The sequence below is a fragment of the Perognathus longimembris genome, chromosome 17 (assembly GCF_023159225.1).
Source record: "Perognathus longimembris pacificus isolate PPM17 chromosome 17, ASM2315922v1, whole genome shotgun sequence".
NCBI lineage: Eukaryota > Metazoa > Chordata > Mammalia > Rodentia > Heteromyidae > Perognathus > Perognathus longimembris.
Genome location: NC_063177.1, coordinates 31,457,691 through 31,476,783, shown reverse-complemented (window position 1 = coordinate 31,476,783; position 19,093 = coordinate 31,457,691). Strand labels below are relative to the sequence as shown.

Below are 19,093 nucleotides of genomic sequence, written 5' to 3'. Positions count from 1 at the left end.
GAATACCAGAATACCACCAAATTGTAACCCACATAAATGGTCAGGTTAATAACTGTCCATGGTGCAGAAAGCATTAACCTGAAAAATAAAACATATGACTAATGTCCCAACCCATAGATAAATACTCATGTCTAGCATTGAGCTTTGGCTGCAATAATTTTGCACAATAAATAGTCTCTAAAAGCAGTGACATGAAACCACATCTGTTTACTCATTGTAAAAAGAAAAAAAAAGAGGTTGAGGGGTCATTTGATTCTGGGCTTAGCTCCAGGCTGTGGTCTGGTCTCGAGTTGACTTCCATCTTCACAGTGTGAAATTCAAGATGAAGCTGGCGCACTCCTGAAGCACATGAGTTTCAGGACAAAAGGCAGGAGTTCAAAAGACTCAATCAAATCATGCCAATATCATTGAAATCTTGGCACAATGTAGTGTGTGTCAGATCTGGTCACATTTAGTAGACCACAGCAAGTCAAAGGGCCAACTCAATTACTGACCAAGGTTTCTCTTATGAGGGTTGGAAAGCATGAAAAGGAAAGGTATTGGTTAGAGAATAATAGGATCAAATACAACATGACACACTCAATGGTCAACCACACAATATGTACCTCCCAGGTAATCCAATAAGGAAAGTATAACCAGCAACATAATCTTGAACATATTTTAATTAAGCCTTTATGTCAAACTACCAGTTTACAGGAAACAAAAGGAAAGAAGGAAGATATCACCAAGGAAGGAACTGGCAAAACTTACATAGACATGGCACTCAGTTGTTGAGAAAATAAATTGTAAAAAAAAAAAAAAGATATAATCTCAGATGTAAACAGAATGTTTAGAGGTTCAGTGCATACATTTTGCATCATAATTTGAACTGATCACAGATACATATTTGTAGGTAGGTGGTGGTGGCTCACTCCTATATGCCTAGCTACTTGGGAATCTGAGATGGAGAGGATTGCAGTTTGAAACCATCCTAGGTAGAAAAAGTTCTTGAGACTCCATCTCAAAACTAAGGAGCAAAAAGCCAGGCTAGAGGCATAGCTCAAGTGGCAGAGCACAAGCTAAGTCAAGCAAGTCAAACAGTCAAGAAGTCAAGCAAGAATGAGGTGCTGAGTTCAATCTTCAGCATCAGCAAAACAAAAAAAAATATTAACAATTATGAAACTACCAGGGAAATTTGAATAAGCATTGCCTATAGGGTGATGTTTGAGACTGCACTTTTGCTAGGTATAGTAATAATGTTATTATGGTTTCTAAAATATTATTATTATGCCATATAGGTATCTGCATAGAAGAAGAATGAAGTGAGCTATGTTGCAAAACATTCTGAGGATGGCTAGGAATATGAATGACTATAGGTTAAATTTTTTCTGAATAATGAATTCAGGATACTTACAATTCTTTTCTCTCTATTCTTTGAGGTTGTTTTTTAAATTTTCCAAGGCAAAAGAAAAATACAAAAGAGGAGAAAGAATGCTTGTAAGCAAGGGGAATTTCTTTTGAACAAGAAATGTATAATCAGTTAAGAGGGGTTTTCAAATCTGGTCTTTTGTTTGAATTCCCACACTTAGGCCCTCTGTGATAACACAGTAACAAAAGCTAATGTGTTTATGTGTGCATCTCAAAGACCAAATCATGTAAGCTATAGTATTTTCCTCCAAGACACAACAATAGTCCTTTTTAAAATAACACGAGAAGACCTCAGAAGCATATAGACTTAGACTTTCTCAAAAAAATGTTTTTAATGGGCATAAAATAAGTTTAGGTGAGCAGACGAGTGACTTAATTTCACTAGGCAAGATACATCATTTGGTAAAGGAAAACTTGACACCTTTGGCAACTGCCAACCATTTTGTTTCCTGACAATGAAAAATAATGTTCATGTTTTATAAGTGAATAAGAATGTGCTTCCTTTGAAAACACATATTTTATTTGAGGTTCTGATCAACATGTGTTTAAGGAACCACAAAAAAACAAACAAACAAAAAAAACAGAATTTCAAGCAAACTGGCATGTGAAAAAGACAACCATTTGTGGATAGGAAGCTCATATTATCTTCTCTGAAAGAAAATGGACAGTGGTGATTCCTAGGTGCCATTTCAACCTACAGTGATTTACCTAAAGGAAATAATTAATTTTTTTTTGCCAGCACTTAAGAATAATAACAGGCAGATGAGACTCTTTAAAAGCACTCCTCTGAGAAGGCATCGGCTGCTAGTACCTCCCCACATTGTTTAATGTTTGTCAAACTTGAATTGCATCTGAAGGGTGCATCGCTGGTAATGGATTTCCAGCTCTATTTCTACATGAACAAGGGCTTGTTGCCATTAGAGCTGTATGTTTATTACTTTGCATTATCTGCGAGATGACTTTTTGTGAGCAGGTACACAAACACAAAAGAGAAAACTACGAGAATGCAATTTCTTTTATTGCTCAATATGTAGCAGTTAAGAATAATTTAGAAATTTTTCAAATGGCTCATTTTGGGGAAATTCTTAGATCAACTGGAGACTGATTGTTTGGGTTTTGTTTTGTTTTGTTTTTTTGGTGTGACTAGTTTCACTGTAGCCAAGACTGGCATTAATGTCTAATGAAGTTATCTCTAGGTATCTGATAGAAAGGCAAAATGTCACCAAAGAAGTATTAGATTTAAAATAAATAGGTCTCCAGGCATCTTTATTTTCACAATGATTAGTTGTGTGAGACTTGAATGGGTCGTATAATTTAAACAATTTGCTCCCCCTTTTGCTCTTCTCAGAAGTGGAAATAATAGAGCTGCAATCCCTGGTTGGGAGGGAGATTAGTTGAACCTGGTCCTGTGGTTACTAGCAGAGTTAGTTGATATTCAGAAATTTCACCTTAATCCACAGCTAATAAAAAACAAATGGATTTTGTAAATAAATTTTAAAAAGCACTATAAAAGAAAACAGAATTACAACAAAAGTAAAAAGATGACACCAAAGTAAAAGATAACACGCTAGTACAATGTGATTGTACTATTTTCTTGGTTTTAGATGTCCTTTTGGTCATGGGGCTTGAACTTAGGGCCTGAACACTTTCCCTGAGCCTCTTTGTGCAAAAGGCTAGCTCTCTACCACTTGAGCCACAGTGCCACTTCTGGCTTTTTCTGAATAGTTTATTTGGAGATAAGTGTCTCACAGAGTTTCCTGCCTGGGCTAGCTTCAAACCTTGATCTCAACTTCCTGAGTAGCTAAGATTAGAGGCGTGCGACACTGGTGCCAGGCTTCAGGTGTCCTTTTATTATAATTTTATTATCTTTACGTAATGGTACAAAGGAGTTACCATTCAGCAAATCAGCTTATGAATACAATGCATCCCAATCAATGTCACATGTCTTAATAGTTTTTCTCCCGAAGACTGGTATTTTAACATTTATATTATTAGTGAAAATACTCTGTCAAAACTAACCATTCTGTTTTCTAACGTTGATGTGGGGCCAATCTGTTCCTGGGATTGTACTAAACAGGGTCTTGTGCTGCTGTCCTTACCAACAAAGAACTGTTATTATCAGTGATAAGGAATGGCTTCAACACCGTGCTGTGTTTGACAAGTAAAATGCTTAAAACAGTAAAACATGGAAAGAGAGTTTTTCTACAGTATGAATGTAGCCAAAGTGAGCAGCTAGCCTTTGAAGACAAAATGCCAGCAAAACTGCCTGTTACCCTCCCTTTTCTGCACAGCTTGGTTGCCCCAATCCCCCCACTTCCACCCCGTCAGCCAGACAATTGTGTCCTATACTCGGAGCATATAGAATCACAGGGGATGCATGTGAATTATTTGTGGTTTGGGCTCCTGGTTGCTGCTTTTAATACAAAACATTCTTGGATCTGGCAAAGATTCCTTACATTTTGAAAGAAGCATTTTCTTTTTCTCTTAACTAGAGACATGTCTGTAAGAATGTTCAGGTCTGGAGAGAAGGCTTTTGTTTACAAATTCAAAAGGGAGGAAGATCAAAATCCAGGCAGCAACAGGAAGGTCCTGCAACCTTAGGTCCACAGGAAGCCACACTTCAAATACAGAAGGAGAGCTGGGTACACTCAGAGAGGAGGTTAATTTTCCTGCAGATGAATAAGGCAGTTCCCTTGTTAAAGAACACACAGTCAGTGTTCATGCATTGTTTTGCTCCTATGATATAGCTCAGAGGCAATAGTATAAAACATAATAACTGGGGCTGGGGATATGGCCTAGTGGCAAGAGAGCTTGCCTCATATACATGAGGCCCTGGGTTCGATTCCCCAGCACCACATATACAGAAAATGGCCAGAAGTGGCGCTGTGGCTCAAGTGGCAGAGTGCTAGCCTTGAGCAAAAGGAAGCCAGGGACAGTGCTCAGGCCCTGAGTCCAAGGCCCAGGACTGGCCAAAAACAAAACAAAACAAACAAATAAAACATAATAACTACCAGCACAGAAAGGATACAAAAAATACCCACTGGACCCACCCATCAAACACAAAGATGAATTTCAAGTGGGTCATATTTGCCATGTCCAATCTCATCTCAGAACCACTGAAACTAAAGGCAATTGATCTTTCATGTCTATGTTAAAAATGCAACTTGCTGACAAGTTTTGAACAGTCATAAGAGCCCAGTAAAGTATCATTCTGCCATCATTTTCTAATCTCATCATTTTATATGCAAGAAGCTTCTTTCATGATGATATATACAGACTAAATTGGAAACTGTACAGTTTGGGGAAAAAAAACAAACAGATTTTAAAGTAAGCTTAAGCCTAGTGTCATTAGTGTACTGAGAAAAAATAATTTTGCAATCTTAGATCTCAGCAGTAAAATATTACCTCTGAGCCTCAAATATAAGATAAGTTAAATAAAGATAGTGATACTTATACTTGTTTTAGCACATGAAAACAATTAAATATGTATACATATGCATGTGACATATGTATAAACTGTTCATGTACATGCCTGTATGAGTATATATATATATATATATGTATTTACAAGCATACACACATATATATTTGGAGAGAGAGGAAAGAATAATTAGTAAAAGTGAGTTTTATATTCCCAGAGTGACAGAGAACATGGTCAAGTTCTTTGAGCTCCTAGTCTGAGAATGACATTTGATACAAACTTCATACACAGAATCTGCCACTTGTCAGTTCCCTTTTAAATTACTCATTACAAATATTCTTGAGCTACATCTATAAGATATGATAGACATAAAGTTGTAAGCAATGTAGCACTCCATTCAAGGATTTGAGTTTAAAATGCAGGAAACAGGAAAGTGACAGATTCCAATCAGCACGATATCCGATTAACTACAATGCGGATGTGAGAATTATTTTATGCCACCTTAAGTGCTAAGGGGAAAGTTCTTAGATGGGTTGAAATGTGACTTATGAAACACTTGACACAGAAAAAGGAAGCAAAGCATAGAAAAATAGCAACTACAGAAAAGGAAAGATAAAAGAGAATGGCATTCCATACAGGCAAACAAAATAAATGATCAAGATGTTTTGCAGAGCACTTATGATTCATACAGTATATAAAAAATTCACACATCTTTAATCCTCTGGGCCAATAATCCATGACAACAAACTAACTCTAGTCTGCTTGACTGCAGTACATGGGTTGTTTGGCATGAAGTCATAGCATATGTGGGACCAGCACACTTTAGTGTGGGAGCATAGAATCACAGGTGGTAGCAGGGAAGTGCTACAAAGGACAAAGATGTCAGGCCTTGCATGACAATGGGACTCCTGGAAAAGAAGACAGTGTTTCACATGTGTGTATATGAGTCCTCTCATACACATTGTAATTTGTAGAATTGAGTTGTTAACAAATCTGGAAGACAAGCCAGATAGCATTTTGTTGCAATTGTGTGTGTGTATGTGTGTGTGTGTGTGTGTGTGTGTGTGTGTGTGTGTGTGTGTGTGTATGTTAATGGTGGCCCCGAAGTAAGCTGGTAACAAAAATAACAGTAAAGGTAAAAGATCTGAGTCTTCAAAAAAGCAAAGTTGTCAGGACATAGACAATAGTCACACATGGGGATCAGGAGGAAAGGAAAGAGGCTTGAACAAGAGACAGATGTGTGACAATGGAAAGGAAAAATTGTACAAACTATAAAGCTCTTAGTACATTAACATCATTCAATATATGGCAGATATTTCTGTCTCTCTCCTCTCTCTCCCACTTTCTCTCTATCTCATTACTTTTACTTTTCTTATACTACCATGATGTACAGAGTGTTTCCTGTTTCAGCACTCAACATCAACTACTAATGTCAAGGTTTTCTTTACTTACACTCTGAGAAGAAGGAAAGTCATTAACAGATGTCTTTCAAATGAATGCAACACCAGATCTGGTCCTTCTTCTAGCATATGTATACATGTTTCTCACATAAGAGAAAATTATCCCTACTTTTAAAAATAGCTGCATAAATTTTAATAGGCATCATATATTTTTGCAGGAAAAATCCTTATTGTTATATTACTGATATGCACTGAACCCATTAAGTGTCCCAGGAATACATGTTGAATATAGAGTACTTCAACTGACCAGGTAGATTTTTCAATACCTATCTGTTTTCAGTCTTGGACATAAAACATTTTGACTTTTCAGCTGCTGTAACAAAGGAATATTCAAAACAAGTTAAAGCACAGTATAAATTATTAAGTTTCCTCATGTCTCAAATTTTGTGACTTTACAATATCTGAAACTGCTTGTAGACAAACAGCACTATCCAATCCTATTTTTCAGAAGTGAGTCTGGAAGCTCATGTATGTGTAAAGACACATGCTTAAAGTTCAGAGGTTTCTACACATTAAATCACAAGTTTTGAATGCTATAGTGTAGAATCTTGTTCAGAATTCTACTCAGAAAATCCAATTATTATCACTCTTGGGTATTTACTATTACTATTTCTCTTCAAGATATGGTTGGCCTTAGGAAATTCTTACTAGAGGGCACATTATTACACACTGTCCTCAACTCAACACTGCAGACATCAGTGAAAATATTTATACACCAAAAATATAAAAAGCGATATCAGAATTAGCCAATAACTTGCCTGAGGTTAATGGTTCTTACAATGTGTACATGCATGTGTGTATTTGTTTGTTTATTTTTTTCTACCAGGGTGTTCACTATATTGGAATGAACTCAAAAATTATCATGTAATTTTCTCTTTCTCATAATATTTCATACTTAAGAAATGTCATTTCATAAAGATTTATTCTGAGTTACTTTCCTTATTAGTAAGATGAGAAAAATTAATACCTAGCTTGTTACTTGAATGTCATGAGATATATCAGTATCTATGGACGAGAATAATATAGTGTTATTTAGCTAACGGTGATGAAAACTCTAAACTATAATCTGAACTAATAAAATCTCTGCATGTTGAGGAATTAACGGAAGTAATGTTGAATATAGGTTTTTTACATGTAATAGATTTTTCCTATATATATTAATAAAAATTGATTGTTATCTCATTAAAGCCTCAAATATATAATTTAGTACTTTTAGCTGTCAGTAAATCATTATAATGTGTAGTTTTTATTGGGTTGATAAAATTTATTCACTTAATTAATGACACTGGTAATTATAACTTAGGGTAAAACCTAATAAATGTGAGAGTATTTTCCCTTCCTATTTGAGGTAGCTCTTTAATATAAAATTATATTTTATAATTGGCATGAGCTATACAAAATAAGGTTCATTAATGATAGAGAAAGAGTCTAGAACAACATCTTGTAATTTTATGAAATTTTCACTTTCAAATATACTTTCTTCCAGAAGATCCATTTTCAGTGAAATAAAAATCATAATCACCAACTGGGCGGGGGGGAGGGAAGGGGGGGAGGGAGGGGGGCATGAGGGACAAGGCAACAAACAGTACAAGAAATGTATCCAACGCCCAACGTATGATACTGTAACCTCTCTGTAGGTCAGTTTGAAAATAAAAATTTGAGAAAAAAAAAAAAAAAAAAAAAAAAAAAAATCATAATCACTCCAGAAATACTTAACAATCACTATTTTTGTAATTGTTTTTTTTCTCTTTTACCCTATATCTTGACAGGCACAGATAAATCAAAACATTCTGTCAGCAAAATTCAATGGCACATTATGATATATGTCTGTCAAATCTGCTAGGAAACTGAATTTTACGTGAGATTTTATTCACATTAGAGAAATATACCTTATAAAGACATCCAATGCTCTCACATCAAGGAAATAAAAAATAAAATCCAACACTTTCACTCTAGAGTCCCAGATCCACAATAGGAGCCAAATTCTTTACTATTTATGGGAGGGTTTTATAATACCACACCGTAAATTCACAAAATGCCCTTTAAATTCCTAACTTCATGCAGATATATCTAGCTGTCAATCACACCTACACATGTGTCCATCCTTTCTGTCCTTCATTTCCCTACCCCAACTCAGCAAAGAAAAATGCCTTACTTATCACAGAAACCCAAAGTGCATTTCTGAGACTCTCTTTTTGAAGCGGAAACAATTACATCACCCTGGGATGATGCTTAATGGTTTGAAGATTGGAAATATTCATATTCAGAGCCGAAGTAGAATTGGGAGATTTAGTCCAAACCATTTCATTTTCCTGAGGAGGAAATGAAATTTCAGAAATGTGATATTCATTGCACTGTGGGTCTGTTTAACCTCACCAGCTGCCATGGATGTGTCTGTCTTGGAGAGCTGGGGAGGAAGGAGAGGCAGAGGATTTGAGATAGGGTATCTCTAGGTAGCTTAAGCTGTTCTTGATCTCATGATCTCCCTGCCTCAGCTTCCTCTGAAATTAACTATGGATATCCTGCTGCTGTCAGGAAGTCTGACACATTTTTTTTCTAAGCTGTATGCACCACATAAATGCACAAGAACTTCAAGGGATTGCTTTTTACTGCCATTGATACATTTTACTGGAGAGACAAACAGCTCACAGGAAGATGTTGAGCATCCCAGGGTGTTTAAAAGCCTTGATCACCACACTTGAGCTCCTGGCAGTTCACAACAGGAGGTGGCTAGGAAATCATGACAGTCCCAGAGGATTGCTGCAGGTAGTTTTACACAGTCATGATTTAAGACTGAATTTTCACATTTGTTTACCTTTCCCTCAACTGCCAACTACCACAGGCAGCATCTGTGTGTACATTCGGCAAATGTAGACTTTCTCTGAGAGATTTGTGTCTACTTTATGTCCATTCATGATAAAATAGACTCTTAGCTATGTATACCTTGTACATTCATCTCACACTTAGCTTCTTGCTCAATTTTTTAAAATATTTCTGGGTTATATGGCTACACTTAAGAGTATTGTCAAATTGTCAGGAATCTAAAAAGAATGATCTTCACGTTTATAGTTCTTCTGATCAGCTCAAACCTGTGTGACTCAAGAGTCAACTACATGCATGTTCACTGATAATAAATGGTTCATTTGGAGATTTCCCACTAATTTCTGAATTTTAATAGCTTATATAGCACTAGTTATAGCTTAAATGTAGATCGTTCAACTTGCTATCTCTATTTTTAAAAAGAACAATTATTTAACACATTTCTTTCCTTTATAATCAAATGGTTATTCTGACATGTTTTTTTTTTTCCTAAGAGTTTCAGGTATTTGATTTATGTTTCCAGGTAAGAATATACAATTTTGTTGCAAGATAGTAAATGTATGTTACTTTGTTAGGCAGATGTCAGTGTTCTGACAATGATAAATAGTGCTTCTACTATTAGCTATAGAGATCATACCAGAACATATTACAGAGATGAGGGTTTTCCAGGCCTAAGGTGGCTTTTATCTTAAACATGCAGCAAATAAGCAAAAGCAACCAAAAGAAGGCCATGCTGAAATATATGCTTACCTGATGCTACCTAACACTTAAACTTTAGCTATGTGCTCTGTGAACCATGTTTCCTAAAGCATCATGGGAGGTGGAATAATAAATGATATATGCTCATACTTACAAATCTCATCTAATGGCATACAATTTGAGTATCATGCAATTTTACATCATGTGGCTCAACAATAATACCTGATATTATACTTGTACAAACCTCCACGGAAGCCAGAATGTCATTTTCCCAGTTAATCTGAATTGCATATCATTAGCTGAGGCAAGAGTAGTTTATACATTAAAAAACTGAAAAATGAAAGAAGTATCACTGGTTGTGGGTACAGAGAAATGTCTTTTCTATTCATAGAGCCTCAGAATCATGATTCCTGGATAGAAGGATATCTGGAGGACATCCATCCACTCTAATACTTCCCAGCTTTGTAGTAACAAATATTCCTGTGGCTTTCTTTTAGTAATATAGTTTCCCTGGCTCCAGCCTTTTAAAACTTGTTCACCAGGTTTGGAGAGTCGCAGACAATGCTTGCATTGTAAAATCTTCCCAGAGATTCTCTTATTTCACCAACTTTCAAAACATAAAACTAGCCCAATTTCCACGTCCATTATGTAAATATATTCTAGACTTCTTTCTCATAATGATGCCATTTATTGTAGGCTTTAATAGACATGGTATAGGGACCTTGACTCCCAGCTATAGTAAATACAATATTATCTGTATATCTTTATCATCTCCCTGTATGAAGGGATGCCTATGTATGTATACACGTTCAGTTAACACATCAGTCTCTAAAAAAGGTACTGTAAGATATTTGAGGTCAGAGGCCAAAGTCCAGAAAGGTTTCTTTATTTTTGTATAATCTACTGTTGAGCCTAAATCTTAATGATTAGGAGAAAGTTATTAACATTTGTACTAAATCTGGGCACCGGTGGCCCATGCCTCTAATCCTAGCTACTCGGAAGGCTGTGATCTGAAGATTGTGGTTCAAAGACAGCCCAGACAGGAAAGTCCATGAGAATCTTATCTACAATTAACCATCAGAAAACAAAAAAAAAAGAAAAGAAAAGAATGTTTTTACTGGATTTTATTGAGATACTTATTAATTTTGTCTGTAGTTTCTCTGAAACATTATTCCAAGTTTTATAGTTCCAGGAAAGCTAACATCCTGGAACTTTCTAGGGGAAAGTCTGCATGCCAGATACTAGAAATACAAATGTAAATAAGTCATCCTTTTCCCTTCCCTCAAGGGTCATCAATTTATACCTGGACAAAAAGATGCAGATGTTTTTAGACCAAAAATGGCAAATGCAATGCCAAAATTAAGTATGGAAAGGATGTGCAAACTGAGTGGAAGGCAACTAATCTAATTGTGTCTAGTAATGAGTATTAATGAATACTAACCCTGTGTTCTTCGATTTACACACTCAGCAAAACAAAGTTTGTTTTGACTGTGTTTTTCAATATACATACCCAGCTCTCAAATTTTCTCTAGGAAAAAAGATCACATTTTCATACTATCCTACATATAGTTATCCCTTAGTGTATTCATTCCATATCACACTGAAGACTCTGGATTATAATATAAACTAGACTTTCAGAGGGCAAGGTGTGCTGTCTTCAATTTGGACAGCAACATCTGAGTGTACTTATGTAACATGATTTCTGCAGTTTGAGTTGCAAGCAAATAATGTAGAATGCACGTAAAAACCACCCTTTTCCTCTCAATGTACCAAATAAAACTGAAAAGTAAAAAATGCCCAACAAAGCTAAGCATAAAAGGATACATGGATAGTTGTTAGTGGTTCACTTAATAGCTATTTCCTACTATTGTCAAATAGAAATCGGACGGGCATTTGCAGGTAACTCCATTTATTAACCTGCAGTGGCTCTGATTTATGATTTTCCTGGGAATAATTCTTACCTATTAAATCAATGAGAGAGCTGATATGGATAGATAGATAGATAGATAAATAGATAGATAGATAGATAGATAGATAGATAGATAGACAGAGATAGATACCTGGACAGGTTAAATGTTAGATATCTACTGAAAGAAATATTAGCCATAGTAGTAAAATATTATTCTCACTCTAAAATCTGCATTCCCATTGTTTTCTAAAGGCATAACTTTAATATATTTAAACAATTGAAGCAATGTGTTTATATTTATTCAGATAGATTTGGGAACGCATACTGAACTTCTCTGAAGAACAAAATGAACTTCAGGTTGCATCCTATATCTTCAACCTCCCAAGGTGATCAAACAGATCAAACATCTGTTAGATATCCATTAAAATCATGCTTGAAAATCACACAGTGGATGAATGTCTCCTGGGAGATTTGCATCTAAAATGAGGGCTGAAATTATCTTCTTTCATATAAAGCATCTTTGACAAGCCTCATACTGGGAAGACTTGTGTAATTAATCAATGAAACTTACTCATTTCATTTCCTGAATGTATATCTACCTATACTATACTCTTGTGGAGCTACAACTGTAATTTGTCAAGTATGTGGAGGACAAATTTAAAATGAATAAATCCAAAGCTCATGTGTTTTTCTAAGTATGGACTTCATAACAGTTACAAAATGAATAAATAGGAAGCTCATTGAGGGAAATATTTCATATATTTGCATTGCTTGATTAAATTCAGGCAAGGGGACTTGATCACTAATTTGGGATACATTGCTTATCTACGAAATGGCTATCCACCTCATGGACAAAGGTGCTACCTTTACTTCATGTGGGCCTCAAATTTTACCTTATTACTCAAGATTCATAGTGTTAAAAAAAAATAGTTCTTTTTTTTTCTGGTGAACTTACACCCAGAATTAATTCCACTAAATAAAAGAGTCATAAAGATGGCTTCTGAGTTCTGAGTTTTATATGAACCAATATAAAAAATGTTGTTTCAAATAATATTTCCCATGCATTCTGGAGGGTGTAGATGTGGTAAAGAGAGATGAAGGAGAATGATGGGAGAGATGACATTGACTAAGATACATTGTAGTGACAAAGTGATATGTAGAATTGAAACCCATTTATACAAGTACTTAAGGATAACAATAAAAATAATATTCCAAATCATTAAAAATATGAACATATCTGAACACCTCTCTATATAGAGATGACTTTTCTATTCACCAGTGAGTTTTAGTTTTCATTATACACTATCAAAATTTAGGCTTTTAGGTTGTTGTGTCCAGCCCCACCAAAGCAGTAGCATATACCTCAGTAAATGAATGGATCAAGAATATGTGGTTATATATACACAATGGAATTCTATGCTTCCATCAGAAGGAATGACATTGCCCTCATTTGTAAGGAAATGGAAAGACTTGGAATAAAATCATATTAAGTGAAATAAACCAGACCCCAAAAAACATAGTCTCCATGGCTTCCCTGATTTGTAATAATTAGTGTATGTCTAGGATAGAGCTAGCAGAGGCTCACAATAGTTCAATAGCTATGTACATATGACCGTATAAAATTATGCTAATCAAAATGAACTCCAAAATATGGAAATAAGAGGGTTTGTTTTTTGTTTTTTAATGTGCTGTGTGGTTATTTTTTCCTCCTTTTTTTCTATTTATTTATTCCTTGTTGTCAGTTTTTTATTTTGGTACCCTGTGTCTTACATGTACATTTATCTGATTTTGGAAAGAAAAGGGGAATAACAAAATGGTGAGACAAAGGACAAAGGGTGAACCAATGCAACAGACATACTCACAAGATACTGTGTTAGAAATGAACTTTACAACTTAGTGGGGAGGGGAGCCAGAGGGAGGGAAAGTGGAAGAAAATAAAGGAAGGGGTACAATGTTTGAAAAGAAATGTACACATTGCCTTCCTTACTTATGTAACTGTAACCCCTCTGTGCATCACCTTTACAATAAAATTAAATTAATTTTTTAGAAGAAAGTAGTTCTAGTGTATTGCTATTTTGCCTAGATATTGCTATGATCAGCATTGCCAGAGAATCTTGTAGAGTACTGATACATAAAATAGGTATAGTTCAGAAAAATGAGGAGAAAGAGAACAGGTTATCCCCAAACAAAAATTCTCAGAGTATTGACTTGGACGCAAGTTAGAAATGCAACTTCTCACAATAGATTGGAAACTCTGGACTGAGCACTAATCATCTGCGTGTTAACACACTGTAGGTGATTTTCATTTTCCGTAATGCTAAAAACCACTGTGCTACAAACTAGAAATCCAAAAGACACTGCATTTTTTTTCAGATTTTTTTTTCAAATTTTTATTATCAAACTGATGTACAGAGAGGTTACAGTTTCATATGTTAGGCATTGGATACATTTCTTTTTTTTTTTCTCAAATTTTTATTATCAAACTGACGTACAGAGAGGTTACAGTATCATACGTTGGGCATTGGATACATTTCTTGTACTGTTTGTTGCCTTTGGAGAATAAGTTCTTCAGCCCTGGCTCACCATCAGACTAAGTGCCAACCAGAGCAAGGCTTGAGGATGAAAAGACAAGCATGATGACAGTGTGTCATGTGGGTCTCCAGGTGCAATTCATACTGTGTCCGTTGGAATGACAGACAGATGCCAAATGCCACTAAGTGGGAAGTACTTATTCAAATAACTCTAGGGTCCACTTGAGAAGCAACTGAGTCCCTGACTGGACAGAGAGGTCCTAGAAAGCAAGGTTGTAACTGGCTGAGAGATCTGATGACATCACAGTTACAAAAGACTTGGAGATGCTAAGGAAGGACATTAAGTAATAATAGACTGAGTGAGAAGATGAAGACCTGCCTTCTCTTTTTGGCAGTGAGTGGATGTTATTTTATTAAATGCATTTAAAGTACCTATGAGGCTGTATTTTTTATGAAGAAAATAAATCACTTCAGGTTTGTTTTTTTTTTACTCTGAATTTCCTGTGGCCTTCAGCTGGTTCAGAACTCTGAATTTTGGTCATCAGCTATTTAACTAGCTGTGTACAGGAATATAATAGAGAAACAATGAAATTGCTGAAAACCAACATGTCATAGTAGACCTGCTAGAGAGAGAAAAACAATGACCCTAGAGAATGTGTAGTCATTTATTTTCTACTTACAAAGGTCATTAGCCTAGTTATAAAAAAATACAGCTAACCTGGAACACCCAAAATTTGTGTAATTTGGAGACAGACCTGGCTTTTTTAAAGATACACATTATAAGCAAGCTAAGAAAACCATAAAGCAGCAAGGTGATTTTTAATAAGATATAATTTATAATGACAAAGAGAAAGAATAAGAAAATGTACATAATGTTCTTGAAATAATAACAAAACACATTAATTTAAAGAACAGTTTTAGTAATCATTTGGGCAATGAAAAATAACCATTCATAGACAACTAAAACCTCCAGTATGCTCAAAGTCTGTTCACTGGCATTTAATATTCCCCATCTCCATAAATGAACACTTCCTTCTTACCTAACTTATCCAACATCTTAAATTTCAGTACATGTACTGGAGAGGAATTTATCATGAACAGAATTTACTTGTATAATGACTACTGGATCTCAGGAATATTAGAAAAACACTATGCTGTGGAATGTTACTGCAGAACTAAAAGCACAACCATAATCCCACTCACAACCCAAAAGAAAATAGGGTATAAGAAGGAAGGGAGAGAGGGTGAGACACCTTCATCCTTATCTGTGTCTATCTGGAAGCTTTTTGTTTTTCTAAAGCAAATCATCCTATACTGAATAAACCATTGTATCTATATATACATATATATTAACTGGCCTTTGTCATTTTCCTACACTCCAACCTGCTCCACACACATACATACACACACATGACAGATACACATGTATTTTAGTGTGGGAAGGTGGTCCGTGATGAATTATGTAGATACTCATGTCTCTCCTTTATCTCCAAATTAAAGATAATGAGGTCATAAGTGTAATTACTGAAGGAGTTAAGAAAGAACATAATTACTGAACAAATCTCAAAACATGTTGGTAACTGCAGTACAAGAAAACTTGGTATATAGCTGTCAGAACCACTTGGAGTGCGATAAGCATCTTGTGTTTGCAAACCTAGATGCTTCCCTATTAGCAAGTTACCAGGGTGGCATGCTGCATGCAAGCCATGCCTATTTTGTTATGGGGAAGTCCATTAAACTGTAATAAGCTTAAACTGTGGATATTAGACAATGTTAGGGGTGGGGGTGTGGTGGTGAATAAGGAAGGATGTCAGGTTGGAGGAGGCTCCTAATAGCTCCTGTTGCATTTCAATATTCCAAACCTGACCTCTGCAAACACTTCTCTTTTCATCTTGGACGTTTCAGGAAACTTCATAGTCGTTCTTATGTTCTTATTCAGAAACATGAGACTTGGAGCTTATAGATCAAGATAGGGGGCAAGGGAGGGGGCTGTGGCAAGAGTGGGTATTTCCCAAAACTTAGGCACCAATGTTCTCAAAACATACACATTCAATTGCTACAATTTCTATGAATTCTCTATTCTGCGTTTTGTACAAGAGGATCCAAAACAAACATCAACAAAAACAATACTCCACATCCCTCTCCAAACCATTTCCAATTACTATCAAGAGCAGTCTCTATTTTAACCCCCCTTCGTCTCCCGCACTAGCATTGAGAATGTGGATTCTTACCCCTGCTTTTCCATCTGAGGCCTTCTGCTCTTCTCACCTCTTCGCCCATTCCTTTATGACGTGTGTGCGTGTGTGGTCAGCTAAGCGTACCAGGACAGGCACAAAGGGCACAAGTGCTCAAGTGCTCAAGGGAGACTCAGGCTGGCTTGGGCTCAAGTCTTGCTGTTCCACCGCCAAGGAACCTCGCGTAGCCAGCCCTGATTTCGCCATCACTCACCATGGCCAGTCAGTTCTGTCTCTCTCTCACCCGGTGCCTTTCTCCCCTGAAACAGAACTTGGAGTTGAACTTCAGAGAAATCCAGGCGGGTATGTCCCTAGCGATCCAACGCAGCGACAAGAGGATTCACCAGGCTGTGGTCACTGAGATCAACAAGAAAAACTCTTGCGTTACGGTTGAGTGGGTGGAGAAAGGAGTCAAAAAAGGCAAGAAGATTGACCTGGAGACCATATTCCTCCTGAACCCAGATCTAGCCTCTGCTGAGCACCAAAAGACATGCGGTAATCCTCTGCACCCCTTGTCTGCCTTCGGGGATCAACGTACCACCGCGGGTCCGTGGATCACCCAGTTGGTCCCCCAGATAAAGGAAACACCCTCTGGGGACAGCCCAGCCTTGGTGTTCCCCAGCAATCCGTGTCTGGTGAAGCAGAGAAAGTCCCCCTGCCTGAGGGAGATTGAGAAACTGCAGAAGCAGCGGGAGAGGCGCAGAAGGCTGCAGCTAGAGATCCGAGAGCGACGCGCCATGGACGTCAACACCGGGAACCCCAACTCTGAGACGAGTCGCATGATCGAAGAGTACCGCAGGCACCTGGGCAGCCACAAGGTGTGCAGCCCAGAGGCCTCACCAGTCCATCGTATCTGTGTGTGCGTGAGGAAACGGCCCCTCAACAAGCGAGAGACCAGCATGAAAGACCTGGACATCATCACCATCCCCTCAGATCACGAGGTCATGGTGCATGAGTCCAAGCAAAAGGTGGATCTCACCCGCTACCTGGAGAACCAGACCTTCTGTTTTGACCATGCCTTTGATGACACAGCCTCCAATGAGTTAGTCTACCAGTTCACTGCCAGGCCCTTGGTGGAATCGATCTTCCACAAGGGCATGGCCACCTGCTTTGCCTACGGACAAACGGGCAGCGGGAAAACGCACACCATGTGCGGAGCCTTTTCCGGAAGTCTCCAAGAGTGCTCTAAAGGCATTTATGCCTTGGTGGCTCATGATGTTTTTCTTCTGCTCAAAAACGCCACTTACGAGAAGCTGCATCTCAAAGTCTATGGGACGTTTTTTGAGATTTATGGAGGCAAAGTGTACGACTTGTTGAACTGGAAGAAAAGGTTGCAGGTTCTGGAGGATGGCCATCAGCAGATGCAAGTGGTCGGGCTGCAGGAGAAAGAGGTGTGTTGCGTGGAGGAATTACTGAGCCTGGTGGAACGGGGGAACAGCTGCAGGACTTCCGGGCAGACATCGGTCAATTCCCACTCCTCCAGGAGCCACGCTGTGTTCCAGATCATTCTAAAGTCTAAGGGAACACTTCACGGCAAGTTCTCCCTCGTTGACTTAGCTGGGAATGAGAGGGGAGCCGATACCGCCAGGGCCAACCGCAGGCGGCAGCTGGAAGGGGCAGAGATCAGTAAGAGTCTCCTGGCCCTTAAAGAATGTATCAGGGCTCTGGGTCAGAACAAGCCACATACCCCATTCCGAGCTAGCAAACTCACGCAGGTACTTCGGGATTCCTTCATAGGTCATAACTCTTCCACGTGTATGATTGCTACCATCTCACCGGGGTTGGCCTCTTGTGAAAACACCCTCAACACTTTAAGGTACGCCAATAGAGTGAAAAAATTAGCTCTAGATCTCAGGCCCTGTCCTCGAGGTGCCTCTCCCACAAGACCTGAGCCACCACGGATGTCAGGAAAGCCAACGAGGAATTCAGACACGACCCTTCAGAGGGATGGGATTGATAAAACTCCTGGTGCGCAAAAGGAGCCGGTCGGACAGCGTGAGCGCCTAGCCACGTTATCTGCATCACTCATGAACCATGCGGCCACGACATGGAAGGAGGCCAATGAATGGTGGGAAAGCATCCAGGAGACAACTATGGGAGTCGACTGGGAGACAGATTTCTGCATGGCCCACTCCTTGTCCATTTTGGATCAGAAAATTGATGTGCTGGCTGAGATCCAGAACAAACTCAAACTATTACGAGCTGAGCTCCAGAAGAGGAACAAAGTAGAGGGGAGCCGAGGACAAGAGATCAGGACTGAAAATAATGGGTAGCATGAGTGCGGGTTATACCTCTCTTAGGGGGAAATCTGTCCAAAGTATCTAAACATAAATATCTTCCCTAAAAATTTTGACAACACCTTAAAGCACACTGGTCAAAACTGTGGTCTTTCTTCTTCCTCTGTACTTTTGTACTTTGTTGTTATTCTGTAGGACACCGGCTCTCAAGAATTGAAATACCCTTCCTCCCTGCCCCCCAATCCCTTGAACACATGCGTTATTACAACTGGAAGGATGAAAATTCTGGGATATAATGGGTAGAAGACCAGTGGCACTGCTGAACCTGTATTGTAGAACACCGCCTCCCCCAACAAATGATTATATCTGACCTGA

General features: G+C 37.8%; 1 protein-coding gene across 1 annotated transcript; it reads left to right on the top strand.

Annotated features, from left to right (window-relative positions):
- The first annotated feature begins 16,696 nt into the window (after positions 1–16,696).
- Positions 16,697–18,754, top strand: Kif2b (kinesin family member 2B). The gene has a single exon (XM_048366841.1). It carries the CDS (start codon positions 16,697–16,699, stop codon positions 18,752–18,754), a length of 2,058 nt encoding a protein of 685 aa, XP_048222798.1.
- Positions 18,755–19,093: the final 339 nt, after the last annotated feature.